At 42.8% G+C, this 19,677-nt stretch overlaps 1 protein-coding gene and 1 long non-coding RNA gene across 2 annotated transcripts in view; one reads left to right on the top strand and one right to left on the bottom strand.

Annotated features, from left to right (window-relative positions):
* LOC117726240 overlaps positions 1–2,224 on the top strand; it is a 5,659-nt gene extending 3,435 nt beyond the window's left edge. The window contains exons 2-3 of the long non-coding RNA XR_004608983.1: positions 264–1,507; positions 2,130–2,224. This is a non-coding gene — a long non-coding RNA (uncharacterized LOC117726240). The remainder of the gene's footprint in view (positions 1–263; positions 1,508–2,129) is intronic.
* Positions 203–19,677, bottom strand: cand1 (cullin-associated and neddylation-dissociated 1). The gene is made up of 26 exons (XM_034526400.1): positions 19,363–19,677; positions 14,161–14,236; positions 14,008–14,075; positions 13,769–13,923; positions 12,699–12,822; positions 12,122–12,209; positions 11,868–12,036; positions 11,650–11,755; positions 11,416–11,561; positions 11,003–11,154; positions 9,920–10,060; positions 9,358–9,499; positions 8,706–8,914; positions 8,462–8,630; positions 8,261–8,350; positions 7,197–7,350; positions 6,883–7,120; positions 6,552–6,740; positions 6,163–6,306; positions 5,821–5,956; positions 5,551–5,727; positions 4,583–4,678; positions 3,897–4,066; positions 3,461–3,625; positions 2,117–2,224; positions 203–1,488 (listed from the first exon to the last, which is right to left on the bottom strand). Exons 1-26 carry the CDS (start codon positions 19,428–19,430, stop codon positions 1,264–1,266), a joined length of 3,705 nt encoding a protein of 1,234 aa, XP_034382291.1. The 5' UTR covers positions 19,431–19,677; the 3' UTR covers positions 203–1,263.

The raw sequence follows: 19,677 nt of genomic DNA, 5'->3' as shown, positions 1-19,677 counted from the left end.
TCGATGTAATAATACAACTGGATTATTGAGACTGAGAAAAACGTTAAAACGTGACGTTTCTCTGAGGAGCCTTTTTATTTCTTTGATGTCCAAGCAGATTTGTTTACCTTTGTTTGTTTGTTTACATCACGTCTCATATTTGAGTTTAGAAGAAGAACCTATTCTATCGTTTAGTTCGACACAAGAAGAAATGAGACAGAAGGAATATGAAGGCAGGCAGAAATGGACCTTTTTTTTAATTTTTTTTGGGCGATAAACAACAGTGGATCGTCCCGAAAGAACCGGACCGGATCACACCAGACTGGACCCGGTTTCACCGGATCAAAACCAGACTAGGACCGCAGGGACCGGACTGAACAGAGTGATCAGAGTACAGTGTACAGTATACTTTTGTGTTACACACACACACACACACACACACGCACACACGCACACACGCGCACACACACACACACACCATTGATCCGGTCTGATCTGGTTAGGTCCGACCCGGTTGGACCTGGTCCAATAATTTCTCCCCTCTTCCCTTCAGGGGAGTGACGGGAGCGAGGGCGGGGCTATTGAATCAGGGGACACAAAGAAAGCTGATTGGTCCACAAATGGTAAAACCCCACCCCCCTTCATCTCATTCCCCCCCCCTACCCATCTTAAGCATCCTATTGGTTGCCTACATCTCGCAAAAAAACTAAACAGAGCGAGCCTTTCTCCCATTGGTCACCACAGCCTCAGGCAATAAAAGGCCGATTTCCCATTGGTCAGTTTTGATAACACGCCAACTGTCAGTCACTCAGCAGCGGCCAATCAGGTCACAGAACAGTACTCGTGGAACTTTCTGGAATAAGAAAAAGAAGAAAAAAAAGAACAATGATGATGAATACGGAGATCTGCCAATCAGACGGCCTCACGAGTAAAAACAAACAGGAAGTGGGAGGAGCTTCCAAGCCCCATATGGAACTTATTTTTCTGGATTTTGTTGTTTGTTGTTGTTTTTGTTCTCTGATTTTGTCCGTGTGAGTTTCGTACTTTCTTTCTCCAACAGCTGATTTCAGTGCAATGCATCATGGAACGATCGATCGCTAGGAGAGGGTGTGTCACTACATGTGTGTGTGCGTGTGTGTGTGGTGTGTGTGTGTCCTGTTGTCATGGAAACATGCTGCAGGGTTAGCGCTCCAGCAGCAGAGGGGGGGGGGTTGGGAGTTTGGGTTTTTTGGGGGAGGTTGGTGCTGTGTTGCATCATGGGCAATGTGTTTGTCCGTCTCTCTCTTAGCTGGTGTCCATGGACTCCATGTTGGCGGAGCTGGAGTCCCTCTGGATGGAGTCAAAGATGGCCGCCAGCTCCTGATTGGACGAGATCTGCGACTGGAACTCCGACATCAGCGGCGACTTCTCGGCCTCGGGGATCGTCAGCAGCGCCACGACGGCGCGCATCGCCGACCGCTTCAGCTCGTCCTGCTTCTCGAACTCCTGCTTCACGGAGTTGGCCTTCACCTGCAGAGACAATGATGAGGTACTTTATGAGTATTTTATACTTACATTACAAAAAACAAATAAGTAGTTTGGGCCTTTTTTTCTTTAAATGCAGAGTTCAGCTCGTGGTGATTTTTATTTTATCTGATAACTTGCTATTATGATATAATTATTATTATAATATATATATATAATATAATATAATAAATCAAAAAATAAAATAAGTCATCTTCCTCAGCTGCAACATTAAAGTGATCAATATTTCTAAAATTACAATCAAATATATTATTTTGCAGAACGAATACTTTTGGTTTTAGTACAGTAAGTAAGTATATTTTGATAATAATACATTGGAACTTTTACTGAAGTGAGGTTTTTATTTGTAATTCCTGTGGTATTAATACTTTTGCTTCAGTATAAGATCAGAGTACTTCTTCCACCACAGAAATTAAATTAAATATAAATTAAATCAAATCAAATCAAATGTAATTGAATGTAATCAATAAAAAATAAAATAAATTAAACATAAATTAAATAAATTAAAAAAATAAAATAAAAAGTAATTGAATTAAATTAAATTAAATAAAAAAATAAAATAAAAAGTAATTGAATTAAATTAAATTAAAAAATAAAATAAGTGCAGGTGTACCTTGGTGGTGCAGGTGGCTCTCAGCGGCTCCACCAGTCTGTCCAGTCTCTGGAGGACAGCACTGGGACACAGAGACGACAGTCTGGCCAACATCAGGAACGTCAGCATCTGAAGACACATCATCATCGTCATCGTCGTCATCATCGTCATCATCATCATCGTCATCGTCGTCATCATCGTCATCGTCATTGTCGTCATCGTCATCATCATCGTCGTCATGAGTCTCAGTAGGAATAGTATCAGTAGTAGTATCACTAGTAGTACTAGTGTCAGTAGTAGTAGTATCAGTAGTAATAGTATCAGTAGTACTATCAGTAGTAGTAGTATCAGTAGTACCATCAGTAGTAGAATCAGTCTCAGTAGTAGTATCAGTAGTAGTACTATCACTAGTAGTACTAGTGTCAGTAGTAGTAGTATCAGTAGTAGTAGTAGTATCAGTAGTAGTAGTATCAGTAGTACCATCAGTAGTAGAATCAGTCTCAGTAGTAGTATCAGTAGTAGTACTAGTGTCAGTAGTAGTATCAGTAGTAGTAGTATCAGTAGTAGTATCACTAGTAGTACTAGTGTCAGTAGTAGTAGTATCAGTAGTAGTAGTATCAGTAGTAATAGTATCAGTAGTAGTATCACTAGTAGTACTAGTGTCAGTAGTAGTAGTATCAGTAGTAGTAGTATCAGTAGTAATAGTATCAGTAGTACTATCAGTAGTAGTACTATCAGTAGTAGTACTATCAGTAGTAGTAATATCAGTAGTAGTACTATCAGTAGTACTAGTAGTACTATCAGTAGTAGTACTATCAGTAGTACTATCAGTAGTACTATCAGTAGTAGTAGTAGTAGTACTAGTAGTACTATCAGTAGTAGTAGTATCAGTAGTACTAGTAGTACTATCAGTAGTAGTAGTACTATCAGTAGTAGTACTATCAGTAGTAGTAGTAGTAGTACTATCAGTAGTAGTAGTATCAGTAGTACTATCAGTAGTAGTAGTAGTAGTACTAGTAGTACTATCAGTAGTAGTAGTATCAGTAGTACTATCAGTAGTAGTAGTACTATCAGTAGTATCAGTAGTACTAGTAGTAGTACTAGTATCAGTAGTACTAGTAGTACTATCAGTAGTAGTAGTACTATCAGTAGTAGTAGTACTAGTAGTACTATCAGTAGTATCAGTAGTACTAGTAGTAGTAATAGTAGTACTATCAGTAGTAGTAGTACTATCAGTAGTACTAGTAGTAGTAATAGTAGTACTATCAGTAGTAGTAGTACTAGTAGTACTATCAGTAGTAGTAGTACTAGTAGTACTATTAGTAGTAGTACTATCAGTAGTAGTAGTATCAGTAGTAGTCAGACCTTGATGTCGTAGTGGTCCTTCAGTCCGTCCTCTACGTGGTTCAGGAAGACGAAGATGTCCAGCCGGTCCAGGCAGCTGTCCAGCAGAGTGTACATGCACTCGAACGCAGCCTTCCTCAAGTCCAGACCGTCATCCACCGTGTGCTTGAAGGGACCCATCTCCACCTGCGCACACACACACACACACACACACACACACACACACACACACACACACACACACACACACACACACACACACACACACACACACACACACACACACACACACACACACACACACACACACACACACACACACACACACACACACACACACACACACACACACACACACACACACACACACACACACACACACACACAGTCATCAGCTGATCGATACCGAACCCCATTGATCCCCCCCTCCGGGTGTTGGTGCTTCGTGGGTTCTCACCTCTCGGATCAGCTCCTTCCGGACTTTGGTCTCGTTGTACAGTTGCGGTAGAACCGAGTCCAGCAGCTCTCGGATCAGACTGGGCTTGTTGTGGGCGGCGGAGTTGAACGTTACCAAGGCAACGCGGCGCACGTTCAGGTCCGGGTCCTCCAGCGTCTTCAGGAAGTCACCTGAGAAATAAAAGAAAACCTTTCAAACTTAAACTGAATGGAGTTCTGCTCCAGAGGAGATTTGATTTATTTAGTTACTTTAAATAAAATGAGATAAACACTAATTAATGCATCGAAAATTATAATACAATGATATGTGTATTATGAAACATCCTGTACGATGTGTACTTTTACTTTTGGTGCCGATTGTTTTTAAAGTACTCCTTTCACCCTTGGAAATGGAGAATAAATACAAATATCTGCAAGTTACATGGTTAACAAATTAATATTATGTAAAAAATGTATGTTCTGTTAAAGTAGTTCATTAACAAAAGCTTATAACAAAAGTTATAATATAATAAATAATTATAATAATAATATTCCTAATGTTTACAGGACGTGTTTCTTACACAGACATTATTGTTTGTCTAATATTTTGTCAGAAATTGTCCTTTTCTTAATGATTCAGATTAAAACACTAATAAATCAAATTTCTTACTGAGAGGTGAATAATCAATAAGTTGATCAGATCTTTACCTATGCAGTTCTTCAGCAGCGGGTCGATGGGCTGTGGTTGATCAGAGATGGTGAACTTCACCGCCGTTACCACGGAGCTCCTGGCGTACGACGAACCTACACACACACACACACACACGCTGATCAGTAATCAATAAATCAATATTTCACATCGAGCCTCAGACGACTGCTTCAGGTTCAGCAGGAGTTTCATCTAAAACTACGACTTAATTCACACATTTTAATCTTTAAACCAATGAGATGCAGGTTGAGGTGAATGAGGCAGTTTGATTGGCTGGCTGGAGCTGAATGGGCGGGGCTTAGCACAATGTTCCTATTGGTTAATGGTTACTTTTTGTGTCAGTTTCCACAAATAAAAATAAGATCAATACCAAGATGAAGCAATACTTATTGATACTTACTGATGAGGTTATCCTTTTAGGAGCATTTATTGGTTATTGATCAAAGTATTGATTTTATTAGTCATTGATCAGAATATTAATTTGATTGGTTATTGATTATGTGACAGCAGATATCTTTTGAGGCGGGGCAGCAGGGTTTATTAGTTATTGATCAGAGTATTGATTACCTGACAGCAGGTATCCTCTGAGAGGGGCAGCAGGGTTTATTAGTTATTGATCAGAGTATTGATTACCTGACAGCAGGTACCCTTTGAGGCGGGGCAGCAGGGTTTATTAGTTATTGATCAGAGTATTGATTACCTGACAGCAGGTACCCTTTGAGGCGGGGCAGCAGGGTTTATTAGTTATTGATCAGAGTATTGATTACCTGACAGCAGGTATCCTCTGAGAGGGGCAGCAGGGTTTATTAGTTATTGATCAGAGTATTGATTACCTGACAGCAGGTACCCTTTGAGGCGGGGCAGCAGGGTTTATTAGTTATTGATCAGAGTATTGATTACCTGACAGCAGGTACCCTTTGAGGCGGGGCAGCAGGGTTTATTAGTTATTGATCAGAGTATTGATTACCTGACAGCAGGTACCCTTTGAGGCGGGGCAGCAGGGTTTCGGGGTCGATCAGCGTCAGTTTGCCGAGACACTCGGCCACCACGTTCCTGGTTCCTTCCTCCTGACACTCGCAGTGTTTGAGCAGCAGAGTCCAAACCGACTCCACATACGGCTTCAGACCGGAGACCGATGCCGAACCTCCACACAGACACACACAGATTAGAACCAGAATACACACACACACACACACACACACACACACACACACACACGCGTTGGAGCTGCTCTTACTGATGATCTCTTTGAGCGAGTGCAGCAGCAGGTACTGTCTCTTAGAGGAGGAGATCTCCTGCAGGACAAAGGGCAGATACTCTGGAAGGTTCCCCACCGCGATGCTGCCCAACGCGTAGGAGGCCGCCGACTTCACCTGAGACACACAGACAGAGAGAGAGAGAGAGGTAAATATCTACATTCCTCTATTTGTGGTGCAATTAAGTCAATAAACATAACATGGATTTTTACAAACACTAGATATATCTGTGTAGCGTTGCTGCACACACTTGTCATTTTGCCGTCACACAAGCTTTTAATGTGAAAGTCTGAGGAGCACTTCCTGTTTAGACAGGCCATCACCTCTTCACTGGAGGACGAGAAGGCGTCCAGGATGACCGTCTTGAGCTCCGGTTGGCTGCTCAGGTCCACATGGTGTCCCACCTCGCCCAATGAGAGCAGAGCGAGCAGTCGGATGGAGTCTGTGGAGCGGCTGTTCTTCACGTCCTGAAAATAAACAAAAATAACTTGTTTAAAACCTGCTCAAAGATTTATTCCATTTGTTATTAATATTAAAGATTTGTGTGGAGCTACATTGAAGTCGTCAATATTCTGTATTCTAGGAAAAAGATTAATCAAGTCAAACCAAACTTACAAAAAGTTACAAATTAATAACATTTTCAGTGATTCTTTGTTTTTCCTGAATGAAAAATAAAAAAAATAAAAAAATAAATAGTTCTAGGTGAGCTCACCTGGATGAACTGCCCGACCACCGCGGGCCCCTCGTCGGGGCAGGCTCTGGTCAGAGCCGCCACACACTTGGCGATGGAGCAGTAGGCCTGTTTGTGGGGAAGAGCGGCACTCTGGGAGTAAACCGGCCCGGTCAGCATCCTCAGCAGGTCCATGTAGCCCAGACCGGACGTCTCTGTGGCCACAAGAGCCTGAAAACACACAAACACACACATATAAATGCATTATTTATTTATATATATATATATATATATATATATATATATATATATATATATATATATATATATATATATATATATATATAAAATATTAAAGCAACTCCCATCATACCTGGTAGAAGTCGAGCATGGCGGCGAGCGCTCCGCCCTGCAGCAGCGGGGATCGAACCAGCGCGATGAGCTGCTGGAGGATGTTGCCTCCGCTCAGCTGGCCCAGCGAGGACGGGTGAGTCACCGCCAGCGTGGACAGGAAGCTCAGCGCCATCTGAGACACGTGCATGTCGCTCTCCGAGATGAGCGGCGGCAGCTCGGCCAGAACGGCGTCCACCATGACGGGGGTCACCGCCGAGCTGAAGCGTCACAGACGGCGTTACAGAAAGGAAGCAGTGGGCGGAGTGTGTGTGTGTGTCTGTGTGTGTGCGTTACCTGTAGTTTCTGAGAAGGATGTCCAGGGCGGCCAGCGTGCAGAGCTTCAGGGCTCTCTGGTTCTTGCGGAGGAAGGAGGCGAGGATGGGAACGGCGTCGGGGAGAACCGGCCTCAGGTCGATCTTCAGCGGCGAGCCGGCGATCAGCGTCAGAGCTGCAAAACAGAAAATTAATGAAAACATTCGTTATGACAGTAAACCTCTGGGGAAAGTATTTTTAATTCCATGAATCAGTGGTTTCGTCATCACAACAAAACCCCAAATGTTACACCTCCGCTTCTGTTCCTTCATATTTAAGGATCAAACGGAGGCGGCGCCGTCTTCAAACAGAAGGGGAGCGAGTTTCAGCAGCACGAGGGAATCGGAAAAGTCAATTTTATACATTTTTTAAAAAAAGACACAAATTGGCCGAAGGCGGTGAGTTGGAAATATTTGTTTTTTTGTTTGTTTGTTTGTTTGTCCCGGAGCTTCATGCATCCGAGGAAAAAGGAGAAACTGGAGGGAAATACCAGAAGGAAGAGTTTCTGAGCTGAAATCAAAACACACAGATGGTTCACTGGCGAATAAATAAACACAATAAACACACAATAGACACACCAAACGGTCCAAACCTCAGAGTTACATTTTATATTCAAAATGCTACAGAAACACCAGTAAATCTCCAAAAGTTCTCTTCACGGATGACAGTGAACGCGTCTAAAAACATCGGTGAACAAATTCATCCACTTATTTGAAATGTAGAGCTTAAATTAGTTTTTTTTAATCTCAATTAAAAAATAATCTCAACAGCTGAGTCTTTTAACCTCCACCACAACTGCTGCATGCTGGGATACTTGTGCCATACATAAAACGTGACGCTTTGTTTAGTATTGATTTATTTCATAAATATGGACGATGCAGAAATATCGAGACGACGGTTCACACGTGAAAAAGCTCTTTATCTGATAATCTGCAGTTATTAAATTGTTTTGTTTATGCAAAACGGTAAAATGAATAAAAACCAGCGGCGTCTTGAGATCCCATGTGGGAGGTGCCAAATGTTTGACATGAGGAGGCGGGGCTTACCTTTCACCGTCGTCAGTCGGGTGATCTCGTTCTTGAGGCGCTCCAAGAAGATCAACAGCGTTCCGGGAAGTTCGGCCGGCAGACGATCACCTAGACAACCAGACAGGGACGTGAGACGGCGGCAAACCGGCGAGCAAAACAAACAGGAAGCGGCATCGAAGCCGACGGGCACATCGGCGCGACCGACGAGGCGCCGCTTACCGAGGTTACAGATGATCTGCCCCATGCAGGAGATGGCTCGTTCTTTCACTTCCTGGTCGATGTCGGCGGCTTTCAGGCGTTTGATCGTGCAGGTGAACAGGTCGTTGATGTAAGGGGAGGGGTCGAAGCTGTCGGCGGCCTCCGGTTGGCTGTCCAGAGGTCGGATCACCTGGAAGAGAGCGAAACGGTAGAATCGTCACGCGGCACGGAGGGCTCAAAGACGTCCCGCAGGTTCGACTCCCACCTTGACGAGCTGCTGGGTGACGAGCAGAGCCTCGGAGGTGATCTTGTAAAAGGGGTCTCCCACGCACGCCACCACGGGCGGGACCAGGGAGGGGACGTGGGCGTGGAAGGCGTGGGCGGGGTGCGTGACCATGATGACGTGGAGGCAGGACAAGGCGTCGATCTTTAGGTTGGAGCTGCTCGACTTATCGTTCAGAGAGAAGATGATACCTGAAACACAGAAACTGCTATTAATAATACCGATACTAATAATACTGCAATACTTTAGTTTATTTGGGTACAAGCACCGACCAGCGGAGGACCTTTTGAAAATTAAAAGGAATTATTATTAAATATTTTCTTTTTTCAGCATCCTTTGTCAAATCGGACACATCCGGTCTACATCCCAATATAGACCAATAGCCCCGCCCCCTACATTTAGCCCCGCGTATTTCATAGCCCACGCACCATATGTTGTGGACTCTTGGCCAGCATCAATGCTCTCAATAGAGATAGTTTCCCGCAACGGCCCGTTTATCAATCAGAAATGTATGGAAAACCAAAATCAAGGACATTTCTATTAGTTCAAAATCAAACTAAATACTTCTGGGAGGTTTTTAAAGAGGTCCAAACCACGCGGCTTGGAGCCGAGAGAGTATTAGTTGTAGTACTACCTGGTATTAGTACTGGGATGTGGGCAGTCAGGGCTCCCGGGAGGACGTTCACCAGTTCAGTCAACATGTTAAAACAACACTGACGGGTTTTGACACTTTTCTCCTTCAGCTGCTTGTGAAGAGCTTTCACGATCATGGGGACCTGAGATGGCGAGACATTAACAGAACTGTGAGAGGCAGACAGACCACAGCAGCTCGTCTGTGGGTGACGGAGCAGCATGCCGAGTGTTTCCTGTCACAGTGACAACAGGATGTGGTCAAATTAAAAGCTACAACGACGACACCTGCAGCAAATCATTAAATTATATCTCATGGTTCAGTTCAACTTAAATTAGGGATCCAATGATTATTGTCATTACAAAATAATGTCCCAATAATGTTCTTGAGTAATTGTTTGGTCTATGAAGACGTTGACATTCAACCAATACTACAAAACCCTAAAATATTCCAGTTTACCGTCATTTGAGAGAAAGAATCCCTGCAAATATTCACACTTAAGACGCAATTAGTGAATGAATGCATAATTAATATATCCATAAATGCCTCCTCATTTGTTACATACCTGGCTCTGCAGCATCGTTAACGGCGTGTCTCCCTGCTCCATGGCGTCCGGATCGGCCAACCAGCTCTGAGCCGGCCTGGTCTGTTTAAGCAGCGACAGGTAGGCATGGAAAACATCCGCCTTCACGTTCTCCTCCCTCTCCTACAGACAGACAGGTAGGTCCAGTCAGATCAACAAGTATGGATTACAAATATTAGGTAATATTAGGTTAACAGGTAGAGATTAATTCAATAGGTAAGAAGAGGAATTGGACCAATCCACGGGTTTGGTAGGATTTGGCCTGATCCAAAGGCAGGGTAGGGTAGGGATTGACCCCTATCCAAAGGTAGGGTAGGGATTGACCCCGATCCAAAGGCAGGGAAGGGTAGGAATTGACCCCGATCCAAAGGCAGGGAAGGGTAGGGATTGACCCCTATCCAAAGGTAGGGTAGGGATTGACCCCGATCCAAAGGCAGGGAAGGGTAGGGATTGACCCCTATCCAAAGGTAGGGTAGGGATTGACCCCGATCCAAGGGCAGGGTAGGGATTGACCCCAATCAAAGGGCAGGGTAAGGATTGACCCCGATCCAAGGGCAGGGTAGGGATTGACCCCGATCCAAGGGCAGGGTAGGGATTGACCCTGATCCAAGGGCAGGGTAGGGATTGACCCCAATCAAAGGGCAGGGTAGGGATTGACCCCAATCAAAGAGCAGGGTAGGGATTGACCCCGATCCAAGGGCAGGGTAAGGATTGACCCCGATCCAAGGGCAGGGTAAGGATTGACCCCGATCCAAGGGCAGGGTAGGGATTGACCCCGATCCAAGGCCAGGGTAGGGATTGACCCCGATCCAAGGCCAGGGTAGGGTAGAGAGTGACCCCGAACCACAGATGGGGATTGGCCCTATCCAAGGGAAGGGTAGTGTAGGGCAGGGATTGACACACCCCATGGATAGTGTTGGGAGAGCTCCCACCATTTTATTCTCCAGCTAAACTTAGTACACGTAGGGGTGTTTTTTTGAACTGCAGCTCTCAAAACTAGTAAACAAATCAGATCACAGTGCGGAGGTGACGAAGGAGCAATCAGGAAGCAGAACTTGATGGTACCTTGAAGCGACAGACGAGTGCAGGAGACACGGAGCGATAAAACTCCGGCAGCATCTCGTGACGAGTTGAAACAACGGCGTCCAAACACTTGGCGGCCGCCCGTCGAACCTTCCAGCTCATGTCGTCGTCATCGCTGTACTCGTCATCGCTGCCTGGACACACAAAGACCCCCAGGGTGGACAACTACATTTAGATGATTGTTGGTTTATATTTTAGACCCTGTAAACATTTATCAATCAGCTTTTTATTGTGAACGACCAACATTTCTGCAACACTTAAAGCCTTTGTGGTTATTTCACCTACAAATTAAAAAATAATTCAGAGCTGAACTGAACTACAGCGACCGTACTTACGGTCATCTCAACATGTAATTAATTGAGAAATGTTAACTTGCTGACGTATAAATCGAGTACCTTGGTAGTCTTCATCGTTCTGCTCAGCGTCCATGGCGTTGTCGTCCTCGTCTTCATCGTCAAAGTTGTAGTTGGGGTCGTAGGTCAGGTAGCGCAGGCAGATCGAGATGACCGTGGGAACGTGGGGATAAACTTCTTTAGGACACCTGTAATAAACAACGCATTTCAATTACAAAAAAGAACAACAACTACAGCTTTAAAAGTACTTTTGTTGTATTATTCTCTGAGTATTACCTCCTAACAAAGGACTCAAAGGCCTGGATGCAGTACTCTCTGAGCTCATCATCGTCAACGTTGCAAAACTTCACTACCAGAGGAATGATCTTCTCCAGATACTCCCCTAAAAAGAAAGTACAATATTTACCTCCAAGATGTCCATAAAACACAAATACTCAAGTACCTCAAATGTGTACTTAACTACCGTTCTTGAGTAAATGTGCGGTTTGCCTCACCGATCCGGTGTCCGGCCTGTCTGCTGATGGCGGCCGTGCACTGGATGTACGTTCTGGTCGTCGACATGTTGTCGTTCCTCCCGAGCTCCGCCAGAAGGTGCTCGATGAGATCGATGAAGACCAGATTCCCACAGGACATAACCAGGTGTCCCAGAGCCATGATGGTCCTCTAAAAACAGTCACATGACATCAACACAGCTGTCACGGGAACATAACGCTGCGATGAATAAAGACGTATATGAGGAACAACGCACCTTTCTGACGGCCAGTCTGGGGGAGGTGAGCTGTGGGAGCAGACAGCTGAGGATGGAGGGGTGGAAATTCACCAGCAGACCTCCCTGTCTGCAGAGAGACAGACAGGTAGACGTTTAACCCTTTCAACCCTTTCAACCCCAAAGCAGTTTAATGTTGTTGTTTTTTCCCAATTTGGTTCAAGTAAACCTTTTGTTTGGGACGGAATTTTATATGTAGAATAAAACGTTTTTGATGAATTATCACAATTGTCAGCTTCTTTACAGCTGCTTTTTCTGACAGAAGCGTTCGTCGCCCGTGATGTGTTCAAGGACCATCGAAAAGATAAAAATAGATTGAGAAAAGAGTTTTCCTTGGATTTGTTCAATATACAAAGAACATCCGATGTGAGGTCCTGGGACAGGGATGTCGTATGTGTACGGATTGTAAAGCCCTCTGAGGCCAATTTGTAATTTGTGATATTGGGCTATACAGAATAAACTGAATTGAACATATAATTATATATATATATATATATATATATATATATATATATATATATATATATATAAACAGTAAAAGGGAAGATAGGAAGTGTACCTGCAGAGCATGTCCGCCATGATGTCGAGCGCCTCCAGCTGGACGGACACGTCTTCCTGCTTGGCGATGGCGCTCGTCAGACGACCCGTTATCTTCTTACAAACACTGGCGGCGAGAGCCGAGCCTGAGAGACACGGAGGGGACAAGTATTCAGAATCCGTCAGTAAAGAAGAGGCAGCCTCAGTGGTATTAGTACTTTAAAAGTACCAGACACAGAGACACTGAGCAATATCTGAAGAACTGTGTTATTACATTTACCGATGGAATACCCATAAATCCAACATCAGTACAACATAGTACACACCACTAGAGATAGGGGGTTATATCCAAATTAACAGTAGTATTTGTACCACTGGAGGCGGGCGGTAATACTCCCAAAGTAACAGTAGTATTTGTGTATTTGTACCACTGGAGGCGGGATGTAATACTCCCAAAGTAACAGTAGTATTTGTACCACTGGAGGCGGGCGATAATACTCCCAAAGTAACAGTAGTATTTGTGTATTTGTACCACTGGAGGCGGGCGATAATACTCCCAAAGTAACAGTAGTATTTGTGTATTTGTACCACTGGAGGCGGGCGGTAATACTCCCAAAGTAACAGTAGTATTTGTGTATTTGTACCACTGGAGGCGGGCGGTAATACTCCCAAAGTAACAGTAGTATTTGTGTATTTGTACCACTGGAGGCGGGCGCTAATACTCCCAAAGTAACAGTAGTATTTGTGTATTTGTACCACTGGAGGCGGGCGCTAATACTCCCAAAGTAACAGTAGTATTTGTGTATTTGTACCACTGGAGGCGGGCGGTAATACTCCCAAAGTAACAGTAGTATTTGTGTATTTGTACCACTGGAGGCGGGCGGTAATACTCCCAAAGTAACAGTAGTATTTGTGTATTTGTACCACTGGAGGCGGGCGCTAATACTCCCAAAGTAACAGTAGTATTTGTGTATTTGTACCACTGGAGGCGGGCGCTAATACTCCCAAAGTAACAGTAGTATTTGTGTATTTGTACCACTGGAGGCGGGCGGTAATACTCCCAAAGTAACAGTAGTATTTGTGTATTTGTACCACTGGAGGCGGGCGGTAACTCTCCGATCACGGTCTTCAGTCCGATGGAGGAGATGTCTCGGAGCTGCTCTTTGTCCGACAGCATGTTGGTGCACAAAGTGTCCACGATCGTCTCCACCTGGTACTCCTTCACTTTACTGACCAGGGGCCCCAAGCTGAGGAAAACAAACGCACCCAATGTTAAAAAAAATTATAATAAAACAAGTGTAAAAATAATTTCATAATAAGTGTGTTTTTACCATTTGACAGCCAGATTCTGAACTTCTCCATTCTTGTCTTCCAACAGTTTGAGAATCATCCTCACCACCTGTCAATCAACACATCAATCGATCAATACCCGGGTCGGTTAGGGAGTAAACTAGCATAACTAGTTTCTGCCGGTGCACACAGACCTTCCTCTCGCTGTCGTCATCCAGTTTGATTGAATCTTTTTGCAGCTCCGTCATCAGGTCGTTAGTGGCCATAAACCTGCAGTGAAACAGAGGAATGTATTATTCATGATATATTAATTAATGCATTAACCAGTTCATTTAACTATTAAAATAAATGAACTTGCTGGCAGTCAGATTTAATGCTTAAACGCAGCTTTTTACAATAAAACACAAGTCGCTCTCTTCAGCAGAACTGTAAAGAAAATATAGTTTAAACTTGAGTCATGTAAAGATGAATTATAAAACAATTTACAGTCTCAAGAAACAAGCTGACAATTGTATATAAATACACACAGATATACATCTGGCTGTATAAATAAGGACGTGTAGTTTCATTAGAACTTCAGGTCTGTGAATCGGACGAGAAGTGAGTTTAAATGTAAAAGATGAGACGATATTAAAAAGGTCCAAGAGGAAGTGAAACTATCCAGAAAACGAGCTGCACGTTCTTCTTCTACTTCTTTATAATAATCTGTTTTTAGGAGATGCCTCCACAAAAAGACGCTTTTTATCTTTAGTTGTATGCCCAAAGACTTTTATTCAAATTCCTTTTAGGAAGATGACGATATTAATTATATGAATAAAGAATTTTTTTTTTTAAAACCCTCTTGAAAAGGGAGTTTTCTTTAAATCACCGTTCATCTCAGCCAGAAGCTGTAAATAACGTCATGATCATCAGATCTTTACGACGGCCCTTGAACACATCATGTGCTTCAAATTATGATATTTCATTTAACAAACATAAAAAAATGTATTCTACGCGTCTCATTTAAAATCTCTTTAAATAATCAGTTTACTTTAATCAGATTCTGTTAAAAACATTAAGTTCTGAGCTCCTCTGTGAAACTATGATGTCATGATTGAGGAGAGGAGAGGAACATGTTTAATATTTATAACATGTAGAGCCTCAGTTTATTGCCAACATTAGTTCCAACTGAGTTATTCATGTTCTAGTTCTACTTTTAGTCCTGATGGTTCCGTTTCCAGAGAGGAATTTTATATATATATATATATATATATATATATATATATATATATATATATATATATATATATATACATATATACATATATACACACACAAAGATTACAGAGAGAAAACCACCACCATGATATTTGCTCTTTCCTCGGCAGACGTTCAGATTAAAGCGATTTGTACGTTTTGACGCTCTAAAACTTTGGCGTGAATTCTGTCGCCTCAAAGCGCCGAGCGAGCGTCTCCGTTAAAGCTCTCGGATCAGAACCGAATTCTTCTTCTTCCTCTTCTGCAGCGATTTCCTAACAAGTCACAGTTTCACGCTGCTGTCAGAAGTGACGAAGACGAGGAGTTGAGCCGCGAGCTTGTGAGGAGTTTCATCTGTTGAGACTGAATGATCCGATCGAAGCTCATTCCTATTAACTATTAGAACCATCACTTCATTATCTATTAGACAATGACACACACGCTATTTTAAAATAAATGTTATTTAGGTTTAGAAGACGGAGAACAAAAGATCTTCTGAGCGAGAGATCAGCAAAGAAAAGTTTAGATTTAAACCGGAAGAGCTTCCTGTTTCAGGGTCGAGACTTTCACAATAAAAGCATCTGGATTAACTTCATCAAAGCTCTTCACAAGAGAAACAGAAGGTTAGTTCTGAATATCAGCTCAACCTCTTCAAATCAATATCCACAGTTCAATAATGAAAACACTTCAACAGGATTCTCTGCGTCATGTGACTCAATATCACAAACAGAGCAACACATTGATCCAACAGAGCAACACATTGATCCGACAGAGCAACACATTGATCCAGCCGAGCAACACATTGATCCAACAGAGCAACACATTGATCCAACAGAGCAACACATTGATCCAACAGAGCAACACATTGATCCAACAGAGCAACACATTGATCCAGCCGAGCAACACATTGATCCAACAGAGCAACACATTGATCCAACAGAGCAACACATTGATCCAACAGAGCAACACATTGATCCAGCCGAGCAACACATTGATCCAACAGAGCAACACATTGATCCAACAGAGCAACACATTGATCCAACAGAGCAACACATTGATCCAACAGAGCAACACATTGATCCAACAAAGCAACACATTGATCCAGCTGAGCAACACATTGATCCAACAGAGCAACACATTGATCCAACAGAGCAACACATTGATCCAGCCGAGCAACACATTGATCCAACAGAGCAACACATTGATCCAACAGAGCAACACATTGATCCAACAGAGCAACACATTGATCCAACAGAGCAACACATTGATCCAACAGAGCAACACATTGATCCAACAAAGCAACACATTGATCCAGCTGAGCAACACATTGATCCAACAGAGCAACACATTGATCCAACAGAGCAACACATTGATCCAGCCGAGCAACACATTGATCCAACAGAGAGACACATTGATCCAACAGAGCAACACATTGGTGCAACAGAGCAACACATTGATCCAGCCGAGCAACACATTGATCCAACAGAGCAACACATTGATCCAACAGAGCAACACATTGGTAGTTTCAGGTACAACTACTTCAAACGTAAGAAGTTTATTTTAATGATGAAGGACAAAATATGAAAAGAAACCAATACACCAAATTCACCTGATCACTATCTGATCAACATTAAAATCAATAAACTTCTTAGTTTCATAGCTATAAATTACTTTCAAAGCAGACGAAGCACTTAGCAGCGTCAATGTGTTTCTATTGATCGGTTATTACAAAATTGTTAGTCCAGACTGTTGTGGACTAATCAATAACCTTACCCTGACAGCTCTGATCAATAGCGACAGAAACCACAGAAGGTCATCGTAATAAATCAGAATTATCCTTAAAGCTTCACAACTTTCCTCCTGTTAAAGAGAATTATTGCTGCAACAAACAGTTTTATTGATCAATTAACCGGCTGATTAGTTTCCTCAGTTCATTATTTAGTCTAAAATGTGCATCAAAAGTTCCTAAAACTTGTTGTGTTCGTCCAACAAAGGAACATTTTTATTAATAATAATGTTCTATCAATGAAGAAAAAGAAACGCAACACACACTAATTCTCAATACATTCTAGTATTAATGAATACTTTGCTGAACGCCGTATATATATATATATATATATATATATATATATATATATATATATATATATATATATTTATTTATATATATATATATATATATATATTTATTTATTTATTTATTAGTTCTTCTGTCACTTCGTCTCTTGTACTTCTATTCGTATTCTACATGTATAAAAACCTCTCTATTTATTTCTACCTATTTCTGTTTCTTCTCTGGGGATCAATAAAGTTTTATTTCATCTCATCTTCAATATGAATATTACCGGTGGCCGCCCGCATCCGCTTCACAACATTGGTACTTGCATACCGTGCTGCGAACAGATCGGGTCCAGTCTACATCCAGGACATGGTCTAACCTCACACCCCAGCCCGTTCACTTCGCTCGGCTTCTGCCAATCGGCTTGTAGCTCCTTCACTTCGAGCTAAACACTCAACAAAATCACGACTGTTTGCTGTGCTGGCTCCTCATTGGTGGAACGAGCTCCCCATTGACATCAGGACAGCAGAAAGTCTCTACATCTTCCGTCGCAAACTAAAAACACATCTTTTTCGACTATACCTTGAATAGGGAGGGTAGAGCCGTAGTAGCAACTCTAGTAGCACTTAAATGTCCCTTACCGATAGCACTTTGTTGTTTAGCACTTTAGTAGCACTTAAATGGCACTTACGGATAGTACTCTGTAGTTTAACGTTATTGAAGAAATTGTACTTGCTTGATTCTTGTTGTTCTAAGTTTGGACTCATGGTTTAATGCACTTATTGTAAGTCGCTTTGGATAAAAGCGTCAGCTAAATGACATGTAATGTAATGTAATATGAAGAAGATGGAAATAGGGAACGTTTGCTTTAAGTGATATTAATCTACTACCGCTAATTGAAGAATCGTTTAAAGAACCTATAGCTATTTATTTTAGAAACATTAACCTCCAACTCAGCAGCGGTGGATTTATTTATTTACTACTTTTTTTTCCCACGCTACTTTACACTTCTACTCACTAATCAAACATTTGTTTTGTTATGAATTAAACTTCAAGCTGCAACAATTAGTCCGTTTATCGATTATTAGTTGACTGACAGAATTATTTAATCATCTTGTTTTGATGGTTGAACACATTTTTCGGTTCCAGATGTTTAATAAAGTCAATTTATTTATAACAATGTTGAACTTTGGGTAACTGACACCAATTCTCACTATTTTTTACAAAAACCAAACAAAAATAAAAATCAGCAGATTAACCCTTTAATAGAAATACGAGGTCAAAGTTCACCTGAAGCTGAATACTTCCTCCATCACTGCATCACGTGCAGAGCTGCTCTGTTTACATGTTATCACCCAAAGGAGCCATGCTAACACCACCCCCTGCACCATCATGCTACCCCCCCCCCCCCCCCCCCCCCCCCCATCTCCTGCAACATCATGGTACCCCTCCCACCCCCCTGCACCATCAAGCTAGCCCCCCCCTCCTGCACCATCATGCTAGTCCCCCGCCTCCTGCACCATCATGCTAGCCCCCCTCGCCTCCTGCACCATCATGCTAGCCCCCCCACAACACCAACATCCACTGTCTAACCGGCACCATGATCTCACGGGACAGAAGTTAGTGAGCTTAGTTAACCCCCAGAAAATAACGTAAATAAATAATTAAATCGATAATAATAATAATTTTAAAATAATAATACTACGCAATGCAATCAAAACGAAAAGGAAAAAAGTCAATAAAATAATCCTGACAATTAATTTTTTTTAAAAAGAAGTTGGCTTGCTAGCCAGTTAACAGGCAAGCTAGCTGCTAACTGGTGCTTTTCACCTGCAGCTGTCAGCCTAGCTAGTTAACCAGCTGGTTAATCAGCTCGTTAACTGTCAAACCAACCGCTGACTAACTTGCAGCCTAACCAGCTAACTAGCGGCGTGACGCTGATCAGACAGGTGGCAGCTAGCGGTTAGCATGGCAGCCTGTAGGCCCGAGCACAGCCTTTAATGGAAGGAGAAGAATGAGGAGAAGGAGAAGAAGCAGCTCGCGCTCACGGCATTAAATGGGCAGTTGGTCTGTTTTCACGCGGTTTTAACTCTTTTTCTACCTGAAGTCCTTGTCGCTGGAGGTCATCTTCTCCAGCAGGTTGGAGATGTGGTACGAGGCGCTCGCCATGTCGGTTCCTGTTCGCTGTTAGCCTCCTGCTAGCCTGTCTGCGTGCCTGTCTGTCTGCCTGTCTTCTGTCTGTCTGTCTGTCTGACGGGTCCCGGTGGTCCGATTCCTCGGGTCAAGCGCGTGTCGGTGGGTTCTTCTTCTTCTTCTTCTTCTTCTTCTTTTTCTCTTTCTCCAGAGACTGTCGCGGAGTTTGGTTTGTTTGAATGGGGCTCCCGTTCTCTCTCTGCAGAGGGGCGGGGTTAGCGTG

Source organism: Cyclopterus lumpus, chromosome 23 (assembly GCF_009769545.1).
Source record: "Cyclopterus lumpus isolate fCycLum1 chromosome 23, fCycLum1.pri, whole genome shotgun sequence".
Taxonomy (NCBI): domain Eukaryota; kingdom Metazoa; phylum Chordata; class Actinopteri; order Perciformes; family Cyclopteridae; genus Cyclopterus; species Cyclopterus lumpus.
The sequence above is the reverse complement of the archived record's forward strand: the minus strand, read 5'-3'. Positions and strand labels throughout refer to the sequence as shown.